Below are 14478 nucleotides of genomic sequence, written 5' to 3' on the forward strand. Positions count from 1 at the left end.
ATATATATATGTGTATATATATAATGGCGAGATGGTATGTATAGTTTAAAATTATAACTTTGCCTTTGCTTCCAGTTGAAAGTACTTAAACTATGGCTTTTTTAATTTCCTTGTAAAAAAACATCCTTTAATTTCAGTTTTTTAAAAAGATGCCAAATGATTATATAATGTTAATTTTAAACTTGCCATCATTTTTGGCGAACGGGTTTTAAATATTGATGCTTGTTTCAGTGCTTGAGATCGTAGGACTCTCACAACGGACAAAGATGAATGGAATAGCAAATGCCTCCTGGACTATTGGTCTTTGTTTTCTGGCACCAATCGCTTACTTCACCAGACACTGGGTGACATTTGGACTGGCAACATCCTCGGTATCAATCTTGATGTTTCTGTACTGGAAGTGAGTGCTGTAGTTCAAATATTTGACAATAAAGAACCCCCACCCCCCATGAGTTTAAGAAATATTTAATAGTGGAATTAAATTTGTGTCAATGCTAGTAAGAATATCCTCATTTGACTTAAAACTTAAACCCTGAAGGAACTGATGGGACCAGATAGTTTACATAGACACAGATTTTTTTTACAAAATAACGTATAGAAATACAGTTGGACTTCCATTTTGCAAATTTCTCTATTTTGCGATTTTTTTTCGAGGAACCAGAAACATTCGGAGCACATTTGGAAATTTCTTCGTAAAATAACTTCCAAATAGCGAAATGAATTTTCCATTTAACGAACTTTTCTTTGAGATCCAGTTTCCCTATTTCCCAAAATATTTCAGAGCATTGCAAACTTGTTGATGCATTTTGTGGGGGGAAATGACCTTGAATAAATTTTCGAAGCCACTTAATTTTTAGAGAAAGCAGTAAAATCCCTTTCCCCTTTTGCTTGCATTTCAAAAAAAAACGCAGACAAAATTAACTGATTTTACTAGTAGCAATTAAACTTATACCGCATGTGTTAATCTATGTTTAAAATTACTTTTATAATAAATACAACTATAATTTTATACATAAATTTAGCTTTTTTTAGTTGAAAATGTATGTGGCATGATAGTGTAACACTGGATAATGTTTTTCTCCATTCTTGCTTACCCTGCAGATTTCTTTTAGGGTTAAGATTTATAAAATAAATAGAAAATACTAGTTTACAAGATAAAGGTTTATCAATAGCTATTTTAATTATGTCTAGTGTTTATGAATTTAAAACCTATTTTGTGTTATTTAAGTATTTCAAACGGTGATTTTCTATTTAACGAATTTTCCATATCGAGCTTATAATCGGGGTTTAGCGACTTTGTTAAATAGAGGTCCGACTGTAGTTATAAATGTTATAATTGATCGAGGTTCGCTCCTTCTCTTATCACTATTTATTTTTTCTTTAAGTCGTGGGGAGCCTTGCATTATAAGTCCGATATCAATTTATTAGGTCGATCGGAAAATTTTGTCTGAAAAGTATGATATAAAAATAAAAACTCAGTGATAAGGCATTTTACTTTCAAATATGTACCGCTTATAACTGTGTAATACTTTCATTGCAATTTGAATATGTATGTAAATGCTCCTTTGCTTCATGTTGCTGGGTCATTTTATGCTAGAACATTGAGTTAAGGGGTAAACACCCTACCTTTTTCTTTTATAAAAGTACCTTTTGCATCAATGTAAAAGGAGGTGTGTAATTTCTCGGACAGGATTTTCTGGAACACCTAATTGTATGAAACTGAACAATTATATTTTTGCAGATTTTTACCGGAATCACCCCGTTGGCTTATATCCCAAGAGAGGTACAAAGAAGCAACGAGAGCAATTAGCAGAATTGCTGAAACGAATGGAAAGACTATTGAACCCGTAGAATTGAGAATGAAAATACAAGTATGTAATTGAAAAATTAAATTAGCGTATCAAAACACAAGTATAATGCGTGTTCAATGATAAATTTTTTGATATGTTAAAATTTTGTGTGATCCAAAAAAGGTTTACCATCGTGTAGTTGAAAAAGTGGGGAGGGATATTTAAATATACCAAACTAGCAACGAAAATAAGAGGAGTAATGTAAATTTTCATATTTAAGAACCGTCCGCTCATTTGCACATGCACCAGGTCTGCTGAGATTTCAACGAACTGGACGCGATAAAATCTGATGGGTTGTTTACTTTGCAGTAAGCCACGTCTTCGAACTTGAGTTAGTGCACTACTCACTATCAGTATAGATTTATCTTGGAGGCGTTTCAGAAAACGAAGAAAAGAATATAAAGAATATTTAAAAAAAAAGAATATAAGAAGACGGGGTAAATTTCCTCATCATCGAAATTTATCTGGGCGCCCTTTTCCTATCCATCTTGAAATTTTACAGGATAAATTTACTTGAAGAAGATCAACCTTTAAGGACGTATCATATTTTTGAGATAGGTACTAAATATTATGTTTATTGAGTGAAATTCATTTTTTAATCAAAATAAAATTACCATTTATTTTCATTACAAAATCATAAATAATTTTTTTACGTGTTAAAATATTATTCTTGTTTATCCTTTAAGGCAAAATTATTTTTCGTACTTTTTTTTTCATTATTTTGTTTTAATTTAGGTCAAAATAAAAGAAAAGTATTATATTTAGCATTTTAATAATTTATAATTATGAAACACAGCATAAAACACTGGTGTCTTTTTTCTGCTTTAAAGGCAAAATCTTCTAAACTTGGCTCACTTCCAAACAATAATTTTTTTCGAAAATAGATAGATCTTTATTTAGTTGCAGTTATTTAGATCTAAGATAAACAATTATTCATTATTGAAAATACTTTAATTTACAAAATCAATTATTAATAAATTGTTGAACATGAATGGAAAAAAAATTTTCTTTTTTTTTCGAAACTACTTTTTTTTAATTTTATATTTTAGTACAAATATAATTTCGATAATCTAACAGATTCTTTTTCGTAACTATTAGACTGTTTTTTTTTAATTAAAAAATATCAAAATATATTTTTGCGTGTAATTAAAGCGTCAGAAAAAAATATATAAAAGCTGTCCCATCTGCGCCAAAAGGTTAAATGAAGAGCTTAGTGGATGAAACAGGTAAGCGACTTTTTTTAAAATGGTGAAAATCTGGGTAAAACAAATAAGTGGTATCTAAACTATTTTATTATAGATTCGTCAGAAAGCTGGACTAATAAGTCCTTGCCTTATTTTATTTTCCATTACCTAACATGAAATAAAATATCATGGAAAAATGCTCAAAACTGATTTGGATTAGTTACATTAAAATTAAAGTAAAAGTAAAAAAAAATCTGTTATATAGCCATACTGATACAATTACTTTATTATCCCTGATTAATAAGCACCTCTGATAATGTCACGTACTCGCATTATCTTTTTAACTATTCAAACGTGTATCGCTACATGCATTTGACATTTAATTTTTTTTTCAGAAACTTGGTGAAAAAGTTAAGAAGGAGAAGTTGGAGTCTGCAAATAATACTTTTTTAGATCTGTTTCGCTTTCCGAATTTAAGGAAGAAGTTCTTAATAATTTCATTTTGTTGGTAAGAAGATGTTTAATAAATAAGCACACACTTTCTGAGACATTAATCTTTAAACGATTTTAATTAACTTATTAATTATGATATTAACAATTATAATTAATTAAAAATTTGGCAAACGCCTCCTTACATGATGTTTTGCTAATCAGAAAAGGAAAAAATTGCAAAATCATGAAATTTTGATAATTTTTACTCAAACAATTTAAACCTCAGCAGCAAACCACACAACCCGACTTCTATCATAAGCATAACTGCCAAGAGTAGAAATATAAGGCCAAAAAGCAGTGATACTGCTGTGCAGCAAATATAATATTGCACGGTTTGCTCCAAAAGCAAAATAAAATTATCTAATAAGGGCTACAAAGATTTTAAAAATAGTGTCAACTATGACTACTTGAAGAAAACAACAGCACTCTAACAACTATTTTTATGTATTAACTAATTAAAAGAAAAGATTGCTTATTTTTCTGTAGGGTCGCAGACATATTTGCATACTATGGTCTCCAAATAAATGTATCAAATCTTGGAGGTGATCCATTTTTCAACTTTTTTTTCTTGGCTCTTGTCGAGATACCAGGACTTATTTGCAGCTGGTATTTTATGGAAAAATGGGGAAGAAGGTGGTGCTCAGTGTCGGCTTTAGCTCTCACAGGAAGTGCATGTCTTTTAGTTGCTTTAGTACCTGGTAAGTCAATTAACATTTATTTTCAATGGATGTCAAATTTCTATGCTTATAGGGAAAAAAAATTAATGGTAGCTAAATTTATGTTTTAATGCATTTTTTCTTTGCACTGTAAATTTGATTTAAATTTATAATCCAAACCACTGCATGGGTAAATAATTGAAAATTTTATATTAAATACCATTTTGTTACAGCTTTCGCGTAGTGAAGTTTTTAAAATGGTGGTATATCTTTCAAAGTTACCGAAAATTCTGGAAGCTTTAGTTTTAATTTTTTACTACTTCTTAAAATATTTTCAAAAAGCATTGTTGGCTGCCCTGAAAATCGTTCAAACTTTTAACCTTGCTTGGGTTTAAAGACATTTTTACTGCAGTTTCTTATCCATATTTCGTTTCATATTTTATTTTAAACATCGCCAATAGGATAAATGCTTAAACTTGATTGGCTTACCGTTATTCGTTTTTTGAATTAAAAAAGAAGTGTTAATTTTGGGAGCTACTCAAAGATATTTAGGCTATCCGTAATGAAGACTTCATAATGATTCATAATAAGAACTGGTTTTGATCAGGCGAAAAAAACTTTTCAGTTTCTGCCTTAGCACTTAAATCTGACTCCAGAAAGCACTAAAAAGATTCTTTTTTAGGATTCTGAAGGATTTAGGATTTATTCTATTCGGGATTTTTAGGATTTTATAGATTATTCTTCAGTTTAGTTACTAATAAAAATAGTTGCATTTAAACATTAGATATAGATTATTGCATCTTAATATTGATGATTGTACTTAGTTTTTAAAGTTTTGGCTCCCAATAATGAAAAGCGGGTTGCCATGCCACAAAAAAAATTTACAAAAATGTAAATATTTTCCATAATTGGAAATTGCATGAAAATGATCCAATGAATTATATATTCCAATAAGTCTTTTTTAAGACACATAAAAGAGTTATATTGACTATTTAAATTTACCAACTAATTTTTATATAATGGATAATTTATGGATATTTTGGTAAACAATTTGTACTTTTCCAATATTAATTTTTTTCCACACACTGCAAAAAAAAAGGTTTTTATGTTGTGATGACAGTAGGTAACACTTGTTGCATGAACTGAATTTTAATTATTAGGATATTAGAAAGACTGTAAATTTGTAACTAAAAATCGTACTGTAAAAACAGAAATCGTGAAAATGTTTTTTTTTTTATAAAAATCTTAACCATTTTCTTGTTGCAATGCTTCAGTGCCTCACTATTTTACCATTTCTTAATTTACCTTAAGATTTTTGATTCCAAATAAAATTTTCATTTTGGCACGCGTGTAAGGTAGTGCATTTTACTGAAAAAATAATTAATTAAATTCTTGCTTCGTACTTTATTTTTATGTAAGAAATATTTAAACTTGTTTTCTATTTCATGCAAATTGAATACAAAAGGGTTTTAGTCTGTCATTATTGGAATTTTATTATTATTAAAGGTGAGGCAGTAATTTTTTAATTAAAATTCTAAAAGTAAAAACATACATCGTAAAAAGAAAATTTTTTTTAAATTGAACTATTTTCTTCATTACAATTTATGCGGAGTTTCACTATTCTACGATTTCTGTATTTATCTTAAGATTTTTGACGAAAACAATATCTTCATTTTAGTTAGCTTTTGTACAGTGCAATTGAAAAAACAACGCAAGAGCGACTTTTTCGTAAAGAATTTTCGATATTTTTCAATTGCACAGCAATATTATAAATTGGTTTATTTTATAATACTACCGTACATAATAATGTATACAGTCCTTGGCCAAATTATTAGACGCACTATAAGATTCTGTCGCATCTTTTCTTTCGTTTCGGGCTCAATTCGTCCCCTGACTCAATTTTATTCTTTATGCGTCGTACGCTAGCTTCAGAAACTTCAATCTTCGCGATATTTCGCTGTTTGAAAATATTTTAGCACTCACTTTACTTCAACTTTTTTACATGGTAAAAGTTCGCCTTTTTTACTCATGATGAAAATGTTCCAATTGATTGAATTGACACACTGCACACAAAATAAACAAATAACTGCGTAGTATAAAACTGCGAAACTAATAAACACAGCTCATAAAGCCACAAAAACACGCCCGCAACTGACTCACACGAGAACGAGTCTGAAACCGGAATGCACTTGTTTACGTTTACACAAACGTAAACAAGTGCATCAATTTGGGTTAAAGGCCTGTTTACACTGTCCAAGTTCTAGAATCCGAGAAATTGGAGGAATTTCTCTGTCCAAGAAATGGGATGATCAAGTTCTTGAATGTCACCGATTGGTCGGAAGAAAAACTTGCGCACGCGCATTGTTCATATTCAACATTATAAAATAATACTTACATAAGTTTAAAATTACTAAATAAGTTGAAATAAAATTATAATAACACAAATAAACCTTAAAAGATCAATTTATTTGGACTAAAATGTATGAAAACAGACAACAAAATGACATGATCTGATGCCAGCTCGTTGATGTCACAATGCGTAAGATTCTGATTGGATAAAGGAGGAAAAACTTTGATGGAAAGGTAGAACATGCTCTACTATCGTCCAAGAACTTGGACCAAGTACTTGGATGATCGTTTGCACGATCCAAGCTCAAAGCAGAACAAGTTTCCATCAATATCAATCAATCTTCGTCCTAGAACTTGGATCGTCTCAACAGGCCATAACATTGCAATTCAATACGTTGAAAATAAATACAAATAGGAAGCATATAAAAAATCTCCTAAATAAAAACCCATTACATGTATGTTTTATATTACAAAAGTATTGCATATTAACTCGTGCGAAACATGTAATTATTAGAAAACTACGCCGCGTCTAAAAATTTAGCCAGGGATTGTATAGTATTATAATGTGTGTATTTTGTAGAAAAAAATTGTAAATGTGTATTTTATGGTACGTTTTTTGTCAGGAGCCCCAGTACTTGCCGTGGTCTGTTCTCTAATAGGTAAATTCGGAGCTTCCGCGTCATTCATGGCTGTTTACCAACAAAGTTCAGAATTGTATCCCACAACAATAAGAGCCATCGGAATGGGCATGAGTGGTACGTTTGCAGCGGTGGCAAATATCATAGTGCCTTACATAGTCTTCTTAGTAAGTACAACAGATTTGATATGATAATTTTATATTCAGGTCTGAAAGTTTACCATAGCTGCCAATATTCTTAGGGATTTTCCGAAATATTTTATTTTTAGGTTCAAAGTAATGGTAAAACTGTTGCTTTTTTTTTTTATCTAATTCTGTGATTTATAAATTTACTTAAAAATTATTTCATCTACAACTACAAATTTATAATTTAAACATCTATAGAATTGCATCTTAGCATTATGATTGTGTATATGTTAAACTGTGGCAAAATAAAAGAATAAAATTTTATTTAATTAATGCTTCAATTTGCTTTTGATTACTACTTCGAAATTTTTTTTATGAAAAAACAAATTTTACAAGTTCGGGTTATATATCTTCTTCTTAAACACTACAGTTGGTTACCGACCAAAGCCATGTCAGTCAGTTTGTGCCACCTAGATCTATTTGATGCTATATTTCTCCATCTATTAATTCCCAAGTCATTTAACACGTTCACGCCGGGGTGACCTGCCGGTGGGTCACGCTAGATCAGGGTTTCTTAACCTGTGGTTCATGAACCTCTAAGGGGTCCATTCCATGAGTTATATTTTGGGGGTCCGCTGACCACTCCTAATTTTTAAAACGTTTGGAAGCCTACCCATTGCTTGTACAGCGAGCTATGGCAGCTATAATTCCGTTTGCTACAGTGTATCTTTGCAAAGAGGGATTTTCCTCACTTGTGACAATAAAAACATAACATCCAAATCGATTGAATGTTGAACATGATATGCACGTTGCTTTGTCGAAAACCNTAAAAATACACAAAATAAACAAACAACTGTGTAGTATGAAACTGCGAAACAAATAAGCACAGTGCATAAAACACACAAAATAAACAAATAACTGTATAGCATAAAACTGCGAAACAAATAAGCACAGTGCATAAGACACACAAAATAAACAAATAACTGTGTAGTATAAAACTTCGAAAGAAATAAACACAGTGCATAAAAATACACAAAATAAACAAACAACTGTGCAGTATAAAACTGCGAAACTAATAAACACTGCGCATAAAACACACGAAATAAACAAATAACTGTGTAGTATAAAACTTCGAAACAAATAAACACTGCGCATAAAGCCACAAAAACACGTCCGCAACTGACGCACACGAGAACGAGACTGAAACTGGTTTGCACTTCTTTATGTTTTTGTATCAATTGGTTAACATTGTAATTCAATAAGTTAAAAATAAATACAAGTAAGAAATATATAAGAAATCTCCCAAATAAAAACCCATTACATGTATATTTAAATATAAAAGTATTGCATATAAACTCGTGCAAAACATGTAATTATTAAAAAACTACAGTGCGTCTAAACATTTAGCCAGGGGCTGTATAGTATTATAATTTGTGTATTTTGCAGAAAAAAAAATTATAAATGTACATTTAATGGTTTGTTTTTTGTCAGGAGCCCCATTACTTGCCGTGGTCTGTTCTCTAATAGGTAAATTCGGAGCTTCCGCATCATTCATGGCTGTTTACCAGCAAAGTTCAGAATTGTATCCCACAACAATTAGAGCCATCGGAATGGGCATGAGTGGTACGTTTGCAGCGGTGGCAAATATCATAGTGCCTTACATAGTCTTCTTAGTAAGTATGACAGATTTGATATATGATACTTTTATTTTAAGGGCTAAAAGTTTATCATAGCTGCCAATATTCTTAGGGATTTTCCGAAATATTTTATTTTTAGATTTAAAGTAATGGTGAAACTTTTGCTTTTTTATATCTAATTCTTGGATATATAAATTTACTTAAAAAGGATTTCATCTACGACTACAAATTTATCGTTGAAAGATTATTGAATTGCATGTTAGCATTATGATTGTATATATGGTAAATTGTAGCAAAATAAAAGAATAAAATTTTCTTTAATTAATGCTTCAATTCGCTTTTGACTACTACTTCGAAAAATTATTTATAAAAAAAAATGTTGCAAGTACGGGTTATATATCTTCTTCTTCTTAAACGGTACAGTTGGTCTTCTTCTTAAACGGTACAACGGTTACCGGCCAAAGCCATCTCAGTCAGTTTACGCCATCTAGATCTATTTGATGCTATATTTCTCCATCTTTTAACTCCCAAGTCATTTAACCCCTTCTCTACTCTTTTTAACCATCTTGTTTCAGGTCTTCCTCTTTTTCCCTCTGGTGTTTGTTCTTATTTTAACAGCATTTTCATCGCTATATCGGTTTATATATGTTACCACCAAAGTTTGAATCCAGCATTCAGAATTGCTAGGCATTGTATAGAATGCCTTAAATTAGCCAGCAATGTATGAAACGATTCATATTTCAGACATTTCCCAGGCATTCTATTGACTGCCAAATAAGAAACCGGCAAAGTATGAAATACATTTCAGAATTCGTTTCAAATATCAAGTGGCAAGGCACGTTGCTTTAAACACACTCCTTTGGTTTAGAATTTGTCAGTTGAACTTGGCTGTTTGTTCGTGGGTATCACACATTTGCGTTTCATACTTTATATACAATAGCTTTATCGGGAGCTTTTTTTCAAACTGTGTCTAAATAGCATTAATCCTTCTATGGAATATCTAGGTTTCATATTTAATACTTAGGAAAAATATGTCATAATTTTCACACTTAATACTTTGCCTAAAAACGTCTGGCAATATATTCAATGCTACTTTCAAATGCATAAAACATTATTTTTTGTACAATAATCAACAATCACATAATAATGTGGTTACTATACATTAAGATCTAAAATTTTTAAATTTTCAGAGGCGTAATTTTTCATGGCTCATCAGAAGAAACATCGGAGTACAGAGGGTTAATCCATTAATGCCCATCTACAAATATTACAATGGTATAAAACACGCCTTTATAAAAAAAAGTAGCATCATATATATGCTTAATCCACCTTCTGTTTAGCTTTGAAAAGACACTGCCCTTAGATTTCAGATTTATATAATTTTATGCGTCATATTTTGCTTCATATCTTTTGATGAGTTAGTGTAAATATTTCTCACGCATTTATGAGTCAATGAGAATTATGTGATAAAGCAAGCAAATTATCGGAAATAATTATTTTTTTTTAAATTAATTTCATAATAATTCAAATATTTTGACATTCGAAACGTGTAAAATTTGTGATATAATTGGAATTTTCATTTTTTTTAAAGTCTAAATATAGTTTTTCGTGTCATTTGATCCTTAAAAAAGTGCTTACAAGCCATTTGAAAAGTTATTTAATTTCTTATTCAATATTCTTCTTATTCATAGGCGTTTATAGAAAAGTATATACCATTCCTCATCATCGGACTTGTGTGTGTACTTGCTGCTGTTAGTGCAACGTTCCTCCCGGAGACTCTAAACGAAGTTTTACCTCAAACGATTAACGATGCTGAAGCTTTTGGTAAAGGACAACAATTTTTATCCTGTAGTAGGTAAGTCGATGTCTGTTTAAATATCGATATGCATTAATTTATCCGCCTTCATCACAGCATATGAACGCTTTAAAATAAACATTTAATAATACTTCGCCGACTCAAATAAATTTTAATTCAAGATTTCGATGTTCCTTTTAAAGTTTTCAGTAAATAAACTTTGCCCCATTTTGAAGGGTGCTCTCTACTTGAACGAGTTAACACTGGCAATTATTTGTATGGTAAAATAAAACGTCTTCATTCCTTAAGATAAAGTGAAATGGTTGTTTTTATCTTTAGAAAATTTTTTCTTAAAAAGTTTTTATTTTAAATGCTAATTACGAAAGATTTGAGTCACAATTCTTTAACATTTTTAAAAGGAAACTTCCTCCAAAAATGGAACATTGGTGTTTAAACGTTTTTTTTTTTTTTTTTTTTTTTTTTAAAAAAAAAAAACTTCTGGCAAATTTTTGAAATCTGTTTTACTGGATGCTGGATATCTTTTTAACTCGCCGTTTGGCTCGAAGCGCCAATGACCGATTCGTCTGCACTAGTATGAAATATGAATAGAGAGTCATTATTAAAGTCATAAACTGGTTTAGGTTGGGGAAAACCCCATAGTCAAGGAGAAGAAAAAACAAAAGGAAAAGTATAGCCAGGCTAGTAGTCAAATACACTGTAAGCACAAAAAGCGAGTGTGATTAGAGTAATGTTGATATAAAATGTAAGTAACATTAAGATAACTATATACAAAAGTCTATACAAGATATATAATTAAGACTAGTACTTTATTTTATAGAAATCTGTTTTATTCCATACGAACCAATTTTATTCGTTTCAAGGATATTTCCTACTGGTGGTAAAATAAAATTGAATTGACATTCATGAGCAAAAATATTTTTTTAAATCCGATACCATAATTAGGCCTGTATCGCGATATCTTGCTTCATTTTGTCTTTTCTTGTTTATCATTTTATGCGAATACGCTGGCAACAACAGCATACACAATAACATTGGCATAATGTCATCTAATCCTTAATTCAATTGCTTTACCGTAGTTTGGTTTACGTTGCGACCTAAAAAGGACAGCATTTTAATTTTCAGGAAATCTTTTTAAGCTCAATTATAAAATTCATAAATGGTGTTAACGAATCAGTAACAATAAATTTAGAATTCACGCTTTAATTCGATAAGATGTGGTTGAAGAAAGCAACTTCAGATTCAAATATTGCCGGGCAATATTTGAATCTGCAAGAAGAAAAGCAAAAAGAATAACAAGAAGATAATTTCATAGAGAGGAAAAAAATTTCATGCTATCATCACTGACCACTTTAGGGGATAAATAGTTATTAATGCTGAAATTGTTGATGAATAGACTTTAATATGTTGATATTTTTGTATAACCTAAAAAAATAAGTTAAAATAATATCATGTTAAATTGCTAGATGTCTCAAAAACCTGAAGATTTGAAAAATCAACAAAACCCAAAAGAGCTAGAAATATGCGATTTATTGCATTCTGTTTAAACTAGGTTTTCAATCTTATAAAGTTTCAAAATTGGTTTCTAAGTTCGTCAATGGATGGGGTGATTAACTGATATATACGACAAAACAATGTTTTCGAAATAGCCACTATTTGCAGCAACAACGTGAGCACGAAAACGAAAGACTTTCGTGAAAATATTTCAGTTGGAACTGTCTAATATACAGCAGATAACATTGTTTCCTAGTTTTTCCAGTAAATATCGATAAACTTTGTTTTACGAATTACTGAAATGTTTTAGTAATAAATAATTTTATTTCAAAATTTGAATGGAGAAAACCGTACTTTTTTTTTTATCTCTTCACGATTTTCTTTAGCTTTTAAACTGGACATTTAAATTACTAAATTTTTAGTAATTTTCTCTGTGTTAACTTTTTTTACTGTAATTCGGCCTCCTATATGGCAGGATAAAAAATATTAAATGAAATATTTGCCGCAAAAAAAGTAATATGTGGATTTCAAAATTCCATAGAATTGCGAACTATATTAAAACTATATTCTATTAAATTTCATTTTATATGTTTCAGTAAAAGGAGGAGTTCAGTAATATCGAATGAAGATGAAAAATCACCACACCTTCTGAAGGATACAAGTAATGATGAAAACTCTTGGAGAAAGATCTCCCTTTCATAGCATTGCTTAGTGGCACAACGAAGGATTCGGCTACAATATTTTTTAAACGAGAATAAATGTGATACAAGAGGATAATGACAGAAACGCAACAAATAAAAACAGGAGTAAAAAGCATTTAACTCTTATTTTCTGTTATCAAAAGCAATTGAATCTTCTGATTTTTGCTGGAAATTTTCTTTTTATCTCTAAATTTACAAAGTATATACGCCATCTTTTTTTTTTTTTTTTTTTTTTTTTTTTTTTTTTTTTTTTTTTTTTTTTTTTTTTTTNTTCTACGGCTGGCAACAGCACTTTTATTTTTTAAGTTGTTTATTTTTATTTATTTTAGAATTCGTTTTTTTTTTTTAGCGAAATGTTTTTTAACCTAACAGAATTCTTTGCCGACTGTTCTCTGTATATATGAAGAAAATAAAGTAAATATTTAAGTGTTGTAAAAAGAATCTTATTTAGTTGTACAAAGTACTTCTTTAAAAATGAAAACTGTTGCCACCAGCGGAAAAGAAATACAGCCAAAATTTGGGAGCCGCGTAAGAGAATTATATATATTAGATTATTTGTTGTACTTTCCGCTGGCGTTGCGTTATCAGATCAAGCTCGTTTTTAAAATTTTAATCTCCCAAAATAAACATTAGCTTTATTCAGCATCATTTGGTGCTGATGCTCTTGTTCATGGAAATTTAAGGATTGTCAAAATTTACCACTATCGAACAATTTTCCCCATTAATTTTGTACTTTAGTACATTGCTTCACTTTTTTCCCCGTAACCGCTGAGTCTACATCACCTAAGTTTATAGAAACGGTTTTCAATAGCGTAATTATTAACAAGACACAATTCAGAATCTATGAGTTTAAATGAGATATAGCTACCACTTCATTATTTGGTAGCTACTTCACCTAGTTTAGAAAACAAATTAATTATGAATATGCAATCAAATACATACCTGCCAACTCTTCCGGTTTTTCCGGAAGATTTAAATTTTGTATTTAAAGTGGCACCGAAACTCATGTCATGTCATTAAAATTTTTGAATTATAATAATAATTATAAATAAGTTTGACCACCACTACGTTTAAATAATTACAACAAATATATCAAATCATAATTGTAATAATTTTACAGAGGGGCCTCCCTGGCCGAGCGGTATCGCCGGTCCAAGCGCTCTGTTAAGCGTGGAGGTAGCGGGTTCGAATCCCGCCGTAACCCTGGATGTATTCTTTGTGATGTCTTTCTCTGAATTGTTCTATCTGTATTTTCTACTTGACAATAAGCCTATATTGAGCACACAAGTCAGCAAATGTATGTAATTTCAATAAAAAAAAACATATATGTTATGTGTTTTCTAATCATGGTAATATTATTGTAAAGCTACCACAACGGCTGCTTATATTCAAGATGTTTTTAACTCATTGTTGTAATTTCATGATGAATGGGATAGGGGCCGCTGCGCGGCCCTAGTGTCCAGTTGTTTTTAAATAAAGTAAGTAAGTATATGTTATGTGAACTTAAAGACTTGCTGAAGGACCAAAACGTGCTGTATC

The 14478-nt window shown here is 30.4% G+C and overlaps 1 protein-coding gene across 4 annotated transcripts in view; it reads left to right on the top strand.

The window, feature by feature from the left end:
• The window catches only part of LOC107445037 (carcinine transporter), a 34739-nt gene extending 21530 nt beyond the window's left edge, over window positions 1–13209 (top strand). For 2 of the 4 annotated variants that reach the window (XM_043045506.2, XM_071185596.1), the window contains exons 4-10: window positions 232–400; window positions 1742–1871; window positions 3430–3542; window positions 4013–4224; window positions 7155–7336; window positions 10623–10786; window positions 12835–13209. In XM_043045506.2, the coding sequence (XP_042901440.1) occupies window positions 232–400; window positions 1742–1871; window positions 3430–3542; window positions 4013–4224; window positions 7155–7336; window positions 10623–10786; window positions 12835–12940 (1076 nt within the window). In that variant the 3' untranslated portion in view covers window positions 12941–13209. Of the gene's footprint in view, window positions 1–231; window positions 401–1741; window positions 1872–3429; window positions 3543–4012; window positions 4225–7154; window positions 7337–8785; window positions 8968–10622; window positions 10787–12834 lie in introns of all 4 variants that reach the window. The other 2 variants (XM_071185595.1, XM_071185594.1) reach the window with 1 other exon arrangement.
• Window positions 13210–14478: the final 1269 nt, after the last annotated feature.

The sequence above is a fragment of the Parasteatoda tepidariorum genome, chromosome 9 (genome assembly GCF_043381705.1).
Source record: "Parasteatoda tepidariorum isolate YZ-2023 chromosome 9, CAS_Ptep_4.0, whole genome shotgun sequence".
NCBI classification, from domain to species: domain Eukaryota; kingdom Metazoa; phylum Arthropoda; class Arachnida; order Araneae; family Theridiidae; genus Parasteatoda; species Parasteatoda tepidariorum.